Source organism: Onychomys torridus, chromosome 4 (assembly GCF_903995425.1).
Source record: "Onychomys torridus chromosome 4, mOncTor1.1, whole genome shotgun sequence".
Classification (NCBI taxonomy): domain Eukaryota; kingdom Metazoa; phylum Chordata; class Mammalia; order Rodentia; family Cricetidae; genus Onychomys; species Onychomys torridus.
The window spans coordinates 68,726,535-68,741,413 of NC_050446.1; the positions used below are offsets into that span (position 1 = coordinate 68,726,535).

The 14,879-nt window shown below is 48.5% G+C and overlaps 1 protein-coding gene and 1 non-coding gene across 36 annotated transcripts in view; one reads left to right on the plus strand and one right to left on the minus strand.

The window, feature by feature from the left end:
• Positions 1-14,707, plus strand: part of Madd (MAP kinase activating death domain) — a 46,016-nt gene extending 31,309 nt beyond the window's left edge. For 18 of the 35 annotated variants that reach the window (XM_036186200.1, XM_036186201.1, XM_036186199.1 and 15 more), the window contains 8 exons: positions 5,480-5,587; positions 8,653-8,817; positions 9,065-9,137; positions 9,256-9,362; positions 11,295-11,303; positions 11,490-11,559; positions 13,370-13,416; positions 13,737-14,707. In XM_036186200.1, coding sequence (XP_036042093.1) covers positions 5,480-5,587; positions 8,653-8,817; positions 9,065-9,137; positions 9,256-9,362; positions 11,295-11,303; positions 11,490-11,559; positions 13,370-13,416; positions 13,737-13,841 — 684 coding nt within the window. In that variant the 3' untranslated portion in view covers positions 13,842-14,707. The remainder of the gene's footprint in view (positions 1-5,479; positions 5,588-8,652; positions 8,818-9,064; positions 9,138-9,255; positions 9,363-11,294; positions 11,304-11,489; positions 11,560-13,369; positions 13,417-13,736) is intronic. The other 17 variants (XM_036186225.1, XM_036186226.1, XM_036186227.1 and 14 more) reach the window with 2 other exon arrangements.
• On the minus strand, positions 5,028-5,134 carry LOC118583355. The gene has a single exon (XR_004944926.1). It is a non-coding gene; the product is annotated as a U6 spliceosomal RNA (small nuclear RNA).
• Positions 14,708-14,879: the final 172 nt, after the last annotated feature.

A 14,879-nucleotide genomic window follows, 5' to 3' on the forward strand; every position in this document is an offset into this window, starting at 1 on the left:
TGAACTCACAAAGATTGCCTGGCTCTGCCTCCCGAGTGCTGGGATTAAAGGTGTGTGCCACCACCACCCCTGCTGAAAAGCCTCTTTTAACTGGTTAATATTTGCACCAGAACTACAAAAGCAGTCTTGTATAGATTGCTGGCACATTACTATTATGACTAAACTAAACTATGTGAGCCCCACTCTTACTTCCATGCATTTTTTTTTTAAAGATTTTATTTATTTATTATGTACACAGAAGAGGGTGCCAGATCACATTACATATGGTTGTGAGCCATCATGTGGGTGCTGGGAATTGAACTCAGGACCTCTGGAAGAGCAGTCAGTGCTCTTAACCTCTGAGCCATCTCCCCAGCTCTGTATTCCATTTTAAAAAAAAGACAATTTTATAAACTTGGCATGTGGTGCATGCCCTTAATCCCAGCACTCAGGAGGCAGAGGCAGATGGCTCTCTGAGTCCGAGACCAGCCTGGTCTCCAGAGCAAGTTCTAGAGCAGGGAGGGCTACACAGAGAAACCCTGTCTCTGAGGTGGGGGGGGGGGGAGACAGTTTTGGTTGGTGATGTGGATCAGTAGGTAAAGGCACTTGATGCTAACCCTGACAACCTGAGTTTGATCCCTGGGACCCACACAGTAGAAGGAGAAGACCAGCTCTTGCCAGCTGTTCTCTGACCTACACATGAGCTTCATAGCACATGCACGCTCCACACAGACATACCTACTCACCTACCCACACCCACACAAAATGAGGGGATGAATTAATAAGTAAATAAAATGAGTTCAAAGGGATAAAGGGTTGGGTCAGTGCTTAAGAGCAGCACTGACTGCTCTTCCAGAGAACCTGGGTCCGATTCCCAGCACCCACATGGCAGTTCACCACTGTGACTCTAGTTCTCGAGGACTTAACACCCTCATCTGACCTCTGAGAGCGTCAGCCATGCACATACTGCACATAAATACTAATACACATTAAAATAATAAAATCCAGCACTCGGGAGGCAGAGGCAGGCAGATCTCTAAGTTCAAGGCCAGCCTGGTCTACAAAGCCAGTTCCAGGTCAGGCTCCAAAGCTATATAGAGAAACCTTTGTCTCAAAAAACAAACAAGCAAATAAATAAATAAATAAATAAATAAAATTTAATTAAATAAAAAAAAATGGGTTGGGAATTTAGCTCAGTGGTAGAGCGCTTGCCTAGCAAGTGCAAGGCCCTGGGTTTGATCCTCAGCTCCAAAAAAAAAAAAAAAAAAAAAAAACCACAATGTCTTTCATGCTAAACACCAGTGATCCTATTACTCGGATTGATTTATTTTTAGCCTGAAACTGTGTTTTACAATTTTTTAAAATTTTATTCTTTTATATATATCTAATTTGTCTATGTGTGTCTGTGCAACTTGTGTGTTCCTGGTGTCCAAGGAGCACAAAAGAGCATGTCGGAGCCCCTGGGATTGGATTCAGTTGTTAGCCATCATGAGGGTGATGGGATTCAAACCCCAGTCCTCTGGAGGAATAGCAAGTGCTCTTAACTGCTGAGCTATCTCTCTGGGCCCTGAAACTGACTTTTTAAAAATTACAGTTAGTTGGGTGGTGGTGGCACACACTTTTAATCCCAGCACTCAGGAGGCAGAGGCAGATGGATCTCTGTGAGTTCAAGGCCAGCCTGGTCTACAGAGCGAGTTCCTGGACAGTCAGAGCTGTTATACAGAGAAACTCAGTCTCAAAAATAAACAAAAGCAGGCTGGAGAGATGGCTCAGAGGTTAAGAGCACTGGCTGCTCTTCCAGGGGTCCTGAGTTCAATTCCCAGCAACCACATGGTGGCTCACAACCATCTGTAATGAGATCTGGTGCCCTCTTCTGGCCTACACGCATACATGCAGGCAGAATACTGTATACATAATAAATAAATCTTAAAAAACAAAAGCAAAAACAACAAAAATCCCTGCCGGTTTTGGGACCGGAGAGAGTACACTGCTCTTGCAGAGGGCCTGGGCTTGATTCCCAGCACCCTCAGGGTGGTTCACAACCATCTGTAATTCCAGTTCCAGGAGATCCGGTACTGACTTTTGGCACCAGGCACATATGTGTGCACATGTGGACATGCAGGCAAAACACTCATACACATAAAATAAAAATAAAATAGAAATAAAATAAAAAAATAAAAAAGCCAGTTTCACTTATGAATGTCCTTGATAAATCAGTAAAAAATTTTAATTTATTAAATTTTAATAATCACTTATATGTCTTTTTAATATTCTCTGTAATAAAATGGGAAGGATACATAAAGCATTTCTGCTGTAAAACCCAGTGTGTTGGTTATTATGAGGAAAAGCAATCTGTGACAGAGGAAATATTAGCTTTGTCCATGAAACACCATTTTCTCTATGACTATTAGGTTGAGTTGGCAGCCTTTTTTCTAAAAGCAATATGGTGAACCAGTTCTTTTTAGGTGGACAATTGACAATATTTGTTGCCAATAATGAGTCAAATTTTTAAGTGAAAATAAGAATTTTGGAAAAATTTTTTGATATGAAGCTTTTCTTTCTTTTTTTCTTTTTGGTTTTTTGAGACAGGGTTTCTCTCTGTAGCCCTGGCTGCCCTAGAACCAGGCTGGCCTCGAACTCACAGAGATCCGCCTGGCTCTGCCTCCCGAGTGCTGGGATTAAAGGCGTGTGCCGCCACCGCCTGGCCTTTCTTTCTTTCTTTCTTTCTTTCTTTCTTTCTTTCTTTCTTTCTTTTTTAAAGACAGAGTTTCATTAAATAGTCCTGGCTGGCCTGCAACTCACTACTAGACCAGGCTAGCCTCAAAGTCACAGAGATCCACCCACTTTTGCCTCCCAAATGGTGAGGTTAAAGGTATGCACCACTACACCTGGCCAGCTGTCTAGTATTTTAAGGCTTTTCTAATGAGATTGATGATGTAATGAATTTGATTTTTGTTTGTTTGTTTGTTTGTTTGTTTTTTGAGACAGGGTTTCCCTGTGTAGCTTTGTGCCTTTCCTGGAACTCACTTGGTAGCCCAGGCTGGCCTTGAACTCACAGAGATCTGCCTGGCTCTGCCTCCCGAGTGCTGGGATTAAAGGTGTTCGCCACCGTAAACTGTGATTTTTTTTAAAAATATGATATAATGAGGGGTTGGGGATTTAGCTCAAGGGGTTGGGGATTTAGCTCAGTGGTAGAGCGCTTGCCTAGCAAGCACAAGGCCCTGGGTTCGGTCCTCAGTTCTGGCAAAAAAAAAAAAAAAAAAGATATAATGAGGTATTAATATTTGGTTAGTGTCTTTCTAATATACTATGTGACATTACAAATACAAATAAGGGTTCCACTCAAAGTGCAGGGTAAGCAGGTGAACTTTACTGTAACAGTATAAACAATTCATCAATGTGTTTTCAGATTTACATTGCAGCTCTAAGAAACCACCACTTCTCAGCTGCTGATGACAATGCTGCTAATCCCAGTGCTCGGGAGGCAGAGGACAGTTGCATTGAGTTTGAAGCCAGCCTAGTCTAGAGATCAAGTTCTAGACCAGCAGGGCATAGTAGCAAAGAATACTCCTGCTTACCTGAAAAGGCCTTAGAACTCCCCCTTTCCAGTGCTCACCTGTGAGGTCACATTTTCCTATGTTCCTTAGCCTAAGCCACACACTCAGTAGCGTGAGTCAGAAGCAGGTGTGCGGATTGAGCTGTTCTCTTTCTCCTTATTGAGACAGCATCTCAATAAATAGTAGCTCTGGCTGTCCTTGAACTTGCTATATAGACCAGGCTGGCCTCAAACTCAGAGATCCTCCTGCCTCTACCTCTCAAATGCTGAGATAAAGGTGTGCGCCACCACACTCAGCTACGTTTATTTTTTTAAACAAAGATGACTCTTACTCTTCAAATCGGATTTTTATCTGTTTGTGTGCCTGTGCATTATAGGACAAGCCGCTGGAGTCCTCTACTGTGTGGGTGCCAAAGGTCAAACTCAGCTTGTCACACTCCTTCACCTGATGAACTATCTTGCTGACTCTTTATTTTATTTTGTTCTATTTTATTTTATTATTATTTTTAAAAAATATTTATTTATTATGTATGCAGAGGGTACCAGATGTCATTACAGATGGTTGTGAGCCACCATGTGGTTGCTGGGAATAGAACCCAGGACCTCTGGAAGAGCAGCCAGTGCTCTTAACCTCTGAGCCATCTCTCCAGCTCTCTATTTTATTTTTGAGACAGGTCTCACTATGTAGCCCTGCTTGGCCTGGAACTCAGTGAATGTGTAGACCAGGCCTGCCTCTGCCTCTCTCAAGTGCTGGTATTAAAGGTGTGTACCATATTTTATTTTATTTTTTTATGAGAAGGGGATTTCATGGTTCATATTTGCTATGCAACTGAGAATGATCTTAAACTTCTGATCCTCTGGCATCTACCTCCCAATGCGGAGATGACAGGCGTGTGTCAGGGCCGGTTCCTCCCTCTCTATTGCTAGCTCCTTCCTTCCTTCCTTCCTTTCCTCCCTTCCCTCCCTCCCTCCCTCCCTCCCTCCCTCTCTCTCTCTCTCTCTCTCTCTCTCTCTCTCTCTCTCTTTCTTTCTTTCTTTCTTTCGTTCTTTCTGGTGTTTTTAATGTAGCCCAGGCTAACCTCAGACTTGTGGTCCTTCTGGCTTAGCCTCTTAAATGTGTGACACCATGCCCAGTCCAGGAATGCAGCTACTTTCTCCTAAACCAAACGTTAAAGAGATTTGCAAATAAGCAAAAACATTGCTACTCTTTTTATTATTGCTGTTATCAGGAGAAATATATTTTATCAAAGGTATGTTCTTTTTCATGTTTGGCTATCAATAAATTATTTTTAATGAATTAATAAACATTAAAATGTTATTAATATTTCTAGAATAGTGAGTTTAGCTATAACTCACATAAACAGAATTTTTTTTTTTTTCCCCAGAGCTGAGGACCGAACCCAGGGCCTTGCGCTTGTTAGGCAAGCGCTTTACCATTGAGCTAAATCCCCAACCCCAGAAACTCTTTGAGAACTTCATTATTTTTTTTTTTATAAATATGGAACGCTTCACAAATTTGCATGTTATCCTTGTGCAGGGACCATGCTAATCTTCTCTGTCTCGTTCCAGGTTTAGTATATGTGCTGCTGAAGCGAGCACAGGAGCTTCATTTTTTTTAAGAGGCATAGGGTCCCTGGCTCAAAAAAGTCCTAGGTCCTTCCTTGTGGCCAGTGGCTAGCAAATAGATGGTGCTAAGTGGTGGGCATGGTGGCACAAGCCATTAATCCCATCACAGAGGCAGAGGCAAACGAATCTCTTGAGTTGAGGCCAGCCTGGTCTACAGGTTCTAGGACAACCAGGGCTACATGGAGAAACCCTCTCTTGGTGGGGTTGGAATTGTTCTAAGGAAGCTGTTAGGAATTGAATTGCCAAGTGAGGCATTTTTATTCATTTTTGTGTGTAAGAGCAACATCTGAATGTCTCTAAGCACCTTTCTTTCCTCAGAGTGGACGTGATCTCTCCATCCGGTCCAGTGGCAGCCGGCACATGAAGAAGCAGACATTTGTTGTACATGCGGGGACAGACACAAATGGAGATATCTTTTTCATGGAAGTGAGTTCTAGTTTCCTGTTGGAAAGCCAGAAGAATATTTCAGAGACACAAGAAGCTCCTAGACCAATGCTAGGCTTTGTTTCCCACTTACCTTATCTATTCTCACAATCCATTTATCATTAATTTATCAAGTTATTATGCAAATAATTAAGTAACTAGATGATTCCTCACCATTTCTTTTATCAGTATGGATGTGTGACATAACTGCATTGTTTGTGAATCAGAACACTAGAAAATGATATGCTTAGGTGGTGTCTGGTGCATAATCTAATCCCCCACTCATCATTTTCTACTGTCCTTGTCTTTTCATCCTACAAGTAATTGTCTCCTTTGTATCCTCCAGGAGATTGTAGGCAGGCAAGCAATAAGATGTGAACATAGCCAGGCGGCGGTGGTGGCCACCTTTAATCCCAGCTAATCTCTGAGCTCAAGGCCAGCCTGGTCTACAGAGTGAGTTCTAGGACAGCCAGGGCTGTTACACAGAGAAACCCTGTCTCAAAACAAAACAAATCTATGGACATAAATTATTATTTTCCCCTTTCTCTCTTTCCTTTTTAAAAAATGTACGTGTGTGTGTGTGTGTGTGTGTGTGTGTGTGTGTGTGTGTGTGTATCACAGCAAGTGTGTGGAGGTCAGAGGACAACTTATAGGAGTTGATTTTCTCTTTCCACCATATGGACTCTGGATCTCAAACTCAGTCTTCAGCCTTGATGGCAAGTGTCTTCTCTCTCTCTCTGTAGCTTTGTGCCTTTCCTGGAATTCTCTTTGGAGACCAGGCTGGCCTCGAACTCTCAGAGATCCTCCTGCCTCTGCCTCCCAAGTGCTGGGATTAAAGACGTGCGCCACCACCGCCCGTCTTGAGACAGTGTTTTACAGTATAGCCATAGCTGGCCTAGAACTCACTGTGTAGACCAGGCTAGCCTCAAACTCACATAGATCTGCCTGCCTCTTTTTGGTGGTCATACCTCCTTGAACATTGACACATATTTTGTCTTTTTTTTTTTTTTTTTTGTATGTGGAGCTGAGGATCGAACCCAGGGCCTTGTGCTTGCTAGGCAAGCGCTCTACCACTGAGCTAAATCCCCAACCACATTTTTTGTCTTTCTTATAAACTATTAGCCCAGTAGAGGTGCTTAATTTCAGATTCAATATTTTGGCAAGAATATCTTCTAAATATATATATTTTTTATTGTGGTTTCATAGATTCATCTCTCTGTATTTACAGGGTTCCTTTGTGTCTCCTTTTAAGTGTGTGCATGGGGGTGTTTATGACACAGGGTCTCACCATAGCTGGGCTGTGCGTGTACGTGACGTTGCTGTGCTAGCCCTCAGTTCTGAGAAACACCTCACCAAGGGGATATGGTACTTCCTTCTCAACCATGCTGCAATATGCACTCCTACTTCAGAACAAGGAGCTGTGTGTTCCTCCTTCACTTCTGACTCGGGCACCTGCGTAGGTGGTGGTGCCATTTACTACGATAAGACTTAGGAGCACCTGCCCAGGAGGTGCTGAGTCCTGGTCTGGATGAGTGATGTTTCAGGTCCCATATATGAGATAACCAGCAAAAGAGTGGTCAGGAGCAGAGAAGACAGGGCTTGGATAGAGAAAGATTCTAAGAGCATACTATGTTAGTAATAATTATATATAGTAATTTATTTATTACTGGTGTGTGAATGTGTATGGAGATCAGAAGACGACTTTGTAGGGTTGGTTCTCTCTTGTTCCGTATTTGTGTGGGTTTGGGGATGGCACTCAAGTCCCCATGCTTGCTTAGAAAGCACTGTTACTTGCTGAGGCATCTCACTGCTCCTAACTGTTACACTTGTGTATCACAACTGGGTTGTCAAAGCAGCAGAATGGGTGCTTTCCATGTACAAGTGCTCCACGGCTGAGCTACACTCCCAGACCTGGTCCTGGCTTTTGGTGCACAGTAAGAATTCCGTGCATATTGTGCCAGGCATAGTGGAGCAGTCCTTTAATCCCAGCACTCAGGAGGCAGAGGCAGGACGAGCTCTGTGAGTTTGCGGCCAGCCTGGGCTACAGAGCGAGTTCAGGACAGCCAGGACTACGTAGAGTGGGACACCGTCTCCAAAGACAGAGAAGAAATGTATGGATAGTACTCCATTTACCAGTGTAGTTAGTTATTACTGTCAACGGGCCCTCCTTAGCCGTGAGAAATAGCAACACAAGAGCCGGCTCAACATGACATAACCAGGTGTGGTAGAGCTAGGCTCTCAACCCAAGCACTCTGACCTTAGACCTGCTCTTACCCAGCATGCCACAGTGTCACTACAATAACAAGTCGTGAGGACAGCTGAGTTCACCTGGAGGGGACTGTTGAACAGAAAAAGCATATGCAGGGGACCCTGCTTCTTAACGTTTATCATCCCATATTGAGTTTTTTTTTTTTTTTTTTTTTTTCAAGACAGGGTCTGTCTGTGTAGATTTGCACCTTTCCTGGAACTCACTTGGTAGCCCAAGCTGGCCTCGAACTCAGAGATCCTCCTGCCTCTGCCTCCCGAGTGCTGGGATTAAAGGCATGCGCCACCACCACCCTGCCATATTGAGTATTTTTATGCAATAACTACTGTTCATGTTTCTCTTATGTAATCACAAAAGTATTCTCTAGGAGTAGAGAACAGCTAAAAGTAGAAAATTGATTGGCTCCAACTTTTTCTCTTTGGTTAAGCCTGCCCTGTGTTTGATAATAGAGCTGATTTCTCCACGTGGTTGTAAGACAGAGGCAGGAGGTACACTTCAAATCCTTGGTCTAGAAAGCAGACGTGAGGTGGTACACACTCACTGATTTGGACAATGTGCCTCTTTGTACACAGGCCTCTTTCAAGGATTCCATTTCTGTCAGTAATACTTTGAACACAGTGTGTCCAGCCGTTCAGTGCTTATGATCTCCCCTAGGGGGACCCCGAGTCCCGGGCCGAAAATAATCCTGGGGCTGCTCCTAGGGTCCATCATGTATGTCATCCTTTCCCTGTAGACACAGGAACTGGGACGGAAAAAACTATCAGAGACCAGAGCCACTGATCTGTGCTGTGCATCTTTCCAGGTGTGTGATGACTGTGTGGTGTTACGTAGTAACATCGGGACAGTATATGAGCGCTGGTGGTATGAGAAACTCATCAACATGACCTACTGTCCCAAGACCAAGGTCCTGTGTTTGTGGCGTAGAAACGGCTCTGAGACCCAGCTCAACAAGTTCTATACTAAGAAGGTACTTGGGTCTCTGTTTGAGCTGGGGGTTAGGTAGGCATTTAGGACTAAGTGCTGAGATTGTTACTGGAAAGTTAAAATTCCAAAAATCCACGCCTAGAGCCATACTTTGGCCTCCAGCTGTCATGTGGAGTAACTTACGCTGCCCTGAGTCCTGGTGTTGACATTAGTCAGGTAGTGGTAGCCTAGAGTGGGGAACATGGAACCCTGGAAGGCTCCATTACAGGACCCCCCTCCCTGTGCTGCAGTGTCGGGAGCTGTACTACTGCGTGAAGGACAGCATGGAGCGCGCCGCTGCCCGGCAACAAAGCATCAAGCCCGGTGAGGAGCGGTCGGCCCCCGACAGTACCCTCCTCCTGACCACACAGACCTGCTTAGGAAGTCAGGCTGTGGGACTCTTCACTTTGCCAGTGAGCTGACACCTTCCTCCTTACCACAGGGCCTGAACTAGGTGGTGAGTTCCCTGTGCAGGACATGAAGACTGGAGAGGGTGGCTTGCTTCAAGTCACCCTGGAAGGGATCAATCTCAAGTTCATGCACAACCAGGTAGGCACAAGCAGCAGCCCAAGGCCTCCTGGCCCTAGTGTCCGACCTGTAATAAGATCAGTTTCCAGGCTCTCGGTGCTCTCCCAGTGAGCAAGAGGGAGAGCCTTGGGCCAGAGAGAGGTGAATGGCTGGACCAAGAGCGAAACCAAAGGGGAGGGCGCAGTGACCTTGGTGAGACCACCAGGCTCTGAGCAGATGCAGCAGGGAGCCTGTGTTGGGGACTGGGAAAGAGAGTGAGGCTTGGTGGCTGTACTGCCCATCCACTGCTCACACAGTGTGAGTGGGAGCGTCTCACTCGGCCTCTCTTGCGTGTCTCTGCCTTCCTGTATTCCCAGGGTGTGCTTTGCTTGGTGGTTCTGCTTTGAGAGTCTAGACTGGCTGATCTCCTGTGTGCTTCTAGTGTGCCTGAACTCTGTGTGTGTGTGTGTGTGTGTGTGTGTGTGTGTGTGTGTGTGTGTGTCTGTCTGTCTGTCTGTCTGTCTGTCCTCTCGGAGTATGGGTGTTTGCCTTTCCTTCTGCTGATTCTTGTCCTTTCTCCTCTTCTGGGTGTCCCTCCTCTGCCCTGCTCCACAGGCCTCATGTCCTTCCTTTGATGGGGGTGTTTCAGGATCCTTTTTCCTTCTTGTGATTCCACCCAGGAGCTGACATTTCTTTCTCCTTTTGGTCTTTTAACACAGTGTTACCTTTTCTCTCAGTGGACAGTCCTTAAGCTAATTCCCTCTGAGGCCAGCGCATCATCCCAGGTCCGTTCCCGGCTCTGACTCCTCACACAAGTGCCTTTCTTCCCCTCCCCTAAAGTCCCCAAGGCTCCGAACTAGGTCTCAGTATGATATCTTGAAGCCCCTGGCCAAGCAACAGAAACTCAGGGGAGGTGGATATCTGACTTCGAAGTGGCTTTGTCCTTCCTTGCCAGTTTAGCAGGGAAGACATCTGTCTAGCTGGGAAGTTTAGATGCAACACAAAGTACCTAAATGACTGCCCAGATATCCTTGTCCTGTTAGTGTATTTCCAACCTGAGACCTAGTGTGGCAGCAGACCCATAAAGATCCACGGGGTAGTGCCTTTGTCCTCTGTGGACCATGAGGTGCTAGAGGGCCAGTTTCTGATCCCATTTCAGTCCCCCCCCCAGAAGATGAACTCTTAGACAACCAGACATCCTGCCCCCTCCTTGTCCAGCCCTCAGTGGCCCCCATCCCAGGTCTTCCACATAACAACCTCACACTGTGTCCAAAGCGCCCTGTACTGGAAGTCTTGGCTCCTAGAAGTAGCATCCTGCAGAGAGGGATAGTGAAGGCTGACTTCTGGGTCTGACTCCATGGTCTGAATCGATGATGGAGCAATGGCTTGGGGCCCGACCCATCTTCTGCCATGCAGCAGGCAGCTGGGGTGAACAGAGCTTTGGCCCTCCCAGTGTGGTTATGCAACTTGGAATGACAGATGGGAAAAGCACAGAGTTGGAGTCAGAATGTCCTGGATCTGAGGCCCAGCTTTATTCACAAGCAAATAAGTGTTCTGATCCTATTCCTTTCCCATCTGTAAGATGGGGACAGTACCATAGACTGTGCTAGGCAGATAAAAATTGGTAAACTGCCAAGGAGCGCTCAGCACATGGTAGCTGTTATTAATGTTACTGTATACTTCTTGGGAGGTCCTGGATCCTGTGTCAAGGAAGATAAGATCACCTCCCACCCCAAGGACAGTCTGAGGGGAGCTTTGCACCCGTGCCAGCCCTCTGCGCCGGAGGAGGATGTATGGAAGGGTAGAGACCAGATGGACTGGGTCAGAGATCCCTGGGGCACCGTGTCCTATGAGCGCTGCCCTGGGCAGAGGGTATGGGGTGGGGAGCCCAGGCCAGCAGAGGGGCCTTTGGGTTGGGTTTGACCATTAAAACTAATGCCTTCATTTCTCTCCCATGCTTTCTCCTCCGGCCAGGAGCGGAAGGTACTCGCCCTCTCTGCTTTCTTCGCTTCTTAGGCTGTTGATTGTGTGTGTGTGGATTCTTATGTCCTCCCTGGGGGAACTAGGTTTCCTCAGGGGGCGTGGGGCTGTAGCTGGGAGAGTGGGCTCTATGGGGCAGGGCTGGAGCCTTTGGGCCTTACGCCCCCTCCCTCCCTCCCTCTCTTGCAGGTTTTCATAGAGCTGAATCACATTAAAAAGTGCAATACAGTTCGAGGCGTCTTTGTCCTGGAAGAATTTGGTAATTACACTATTTTGCTCTTAGGTCTGGACTCACATGGCAGTAACTCAAACCTTGAGCTCCAGAGGAGGGACTGGGGCGGGGACAAAAGGCTCTGCAGAGAGGTCAGGAGGAGCAAGAGGGGCAGGGAAGAAAAGGAGCCCTGAGAAGACAGAAGGGAAGGATGGAGACAGGATAGCCAGTGGTCCCTGGAGAGCAGGGAGCCTTGGGCAGGTCGAGTCTAGGGATGCTAATGACGCAGTGCTCTCCTCCTTCCTGGCTTGGCCAGCCAGTGGTCGGAAAGTTCTGGGGCAGAGCAGACTGATGACCCTCGAGTTCTGTCCTGTCCATGTTGCCTGCTGCCATCTTTCTAGAAGCCCAGCAGTGTTCCACCCAGCCTCCCTGGCACCACTCTGGGTCCCACCTGGCCTCAGAGGAGGGCATGAGGCATCCCAGGCAGACTCAGCTGAGGCCAGCGAAGCCTAGTGGGCCTCAGAGGCAGGAGAGGCAGGTGTATGTGGGAGCTGGAAGCAGCCTCTCCAAGCAGGCACTAAGGAGTGGTGTAGTGGGTCCTCACCCCGGGGCTTTGAGCTCCTGCTGTGTCTGCTCCATTCTTTGTGGTCCTCATGCTGCTATGAAAACCTTCATTCTCCAGCAGGTAAAGTGACCTCAGCTGCGCTGCTCTCCCCAGGCCCCAGCCTTGGGCCCTGCAGTGGGTGGGTGGGCTCCTCTCCACCAACCTAGCTGCTTACGTGGCCAGTGGTCTCTCCCCACCCTTCCCTCCTTCTTCCTCCCCAGTGTCCCTCCCCCTTGTGCTGGCTCCCTGTTCTGAGTTCTCCTCCCTTCTCTCTTTTGCCAGAGAGATACTTGGGGAACTCTTCCAGCTCAGGAGAATGATCTGGGGCTTCTTGCTCTGCCTTTTGATGAGTGTATTTCATGCTAACACTGGGTTCTGGGGATTCTACCTCCCAGGGTCAGAAGAAGGTGTGGCCAACTCTCAATCTACGCTTCCTGCCCCCCTCCCCAGGGGGATGCCATGCCCTCCTCCCAGTCTCCCAAGGCCACCCCGACGGCTGGACCTGGGGGACCCTACTCCTTCCTCTGGCCGGGCACAGCCCCTGCATGGCTGGGATGGGGTGACTCCTAATCTTGCATCCTGGGCTGTGGACATGTGTGTATTTGCCTGATGCTCCCATCACCTCCACCTGGGTGCTCTACTCGCCTGTCTCCTGTTCAGTGTGTCTGCTCCAGAGCCCTCTGACGCTCTCCCTCACACGGGCAGGTCCAAGATCCTCCTGCCTCACAGGGAAGGACACTTCCAAGTCTGACGATGGGTTTACTATTCTATTACCTCATACAACCTTATGACTCTGTGTGGTGGTTGTGGGAGGGAATGATATTTATCATGACTAGATTTGTGGGCTCTGGTGACAAGGATGGGTTCATGGCATCTCAGCAAGGTGAGGCACAGGCTAGAGATCACTGCCTTCCCTACTGCACCTCCTCAAAAGCCCTGGACAGTAGCTGGGATGGGGCTGGAGAATGGCTCGCCCTTCCACCTCGGGGCACCCAGAGAAGTGTAGCGATCCCAGCTGTCAAGTAAAGAGCCGCGGCAGACTTCAGATGTCTATTTGAGGAGTCTGCCTGGACAGCCCAAGGAATCTGGCTGGACAGGGTGGCCTCTGCCCTGTCATAGCCTAAGCCACTACAGCCACTATGAGAGGACACAGGGAGAGGGAGCCCAGCACCGGGCGCTGCCGCCTGGGGGCGCATGACTCGGTCGCTCTTAGTTTTGAACTTTCTGTTTTGTCTCTTGCCCGTCCGGTTTTAGTTCCTGAAATTAAAGAAGTGGTGAGCCACAAGTACAAGACGCCAATGGTGAGTATGCTGCTCGGCCACAGAGGCCAGAGCTCACAGGGCTCCCTGGGAACCTTCAGGCAGGAGGGCGGACCCTCTCCGGGGATTGCTCTAGAGCCGGTGGTTCGACTCAAGTCACAATACATCTTTTATCCGGGGAGGTGGACTTGGGCTGACCCCTTCTCCCAGGAGGAAAGCTTCCAAAGACTTGCTTGATGCCCACACAGCCCAGAGGCCTGTGCTGGTGTTAGGGGAGGCCCTGCACTCTGGGCTGACCCTCCACGTGTGACGGTGTGGGAGTCTCAGTGTGGCCGATCTGCCCGGTCTCCTGTCCCCTGTAGGCCCACGAGATCTGCTACTCCGTGCTGTGTCTCTTCTCGTACGTGGCTGCCGTTCGTAGCAGTGAAGAAGACCTCCGAACCCCACCGCGGCCTGTCTCCAGCTGATAGAGAGGGGTCCCACAGCTGGCCTAGCCCGGGGGTCGTCCCTCACCTCTTGCTGTGACAGAGAAGGGGTGCTGTGTGTATGTTCTCTGCAAGCTCCTTCCCACGGTTTAGCTGGTTTCGTTTTATGTCTGAATGTGTCTTTGTGTCCGTCTGTCACAGGGCTAAGCTAGTCCCATTACCTTCTTCTCTTCCTCCGATACCAGACTAGCCTTCTACCCCCTCAGGGCTCCAGAGAATGTGTGTGTCTGTGGGGCCACCGTGAGCCCACCATTGAGTGTCCTTGAGATGTTTGTACTGTGGTTCCATGTCCTTGTCCTCATACCCTCCGGTTTAGGGGTCTTCTCTCCACCCTCCGTGGTCTGGCACTTTAGGGTACCTGGGACAGTTCCACTCTGGGAAGTGAGAGACAGACACGTGGGGCCAGCCTTCCTGGCTGAGGGTTGGGCAGGAGGAGAGAAGGCGGACTCCAGGGAAGCTGGAGTAAATAGCCACCTTCCTGCCTCCTCACACAATTCCTAAACTGTGGCCACCAGGCATGCTGCTGCCTGCCCCAACTCCAAGTGACTGCCATGTGCTGAGTTGGGATTTTTGCAGTGATCTTTCTGGCCTTTGGCATGAGGTGACAGAGGAGGTGACAGGGGGGTGAGGGTGGTGGTCTTCCAGGGACCACCAGCTCCTCTGCCTAAGCGGTGCGTAGTGACCCAGGGAAGGGTGAGCAGGGGCCAAGTTGGGTCCAGCATGCATGCCTGTCTGCAGGGAGGAAGATATGGGCTGAACAGGAGAGGAATGTAGACAGTTCAGCTCTGCATCATTTATAGAAACGTACAGCTGTGTGGTGTGAAATAAATGTCCCTAACTGTGCTAGAGCTTCCGAGTCGCCTTGCAGTATATGAGAACTCTTCTCAGCTCAGGCCCGGGGAAGGCCGCTCCTAGCTCATCCAGATCCAGGCTCTGGCATCCTGAGGCCCTGCTCCAGCCTCCTCCTTTCTGGGCTTCCTGGGATGCCAGAGGGACACCTACCACACCAGGGTTGTAAAG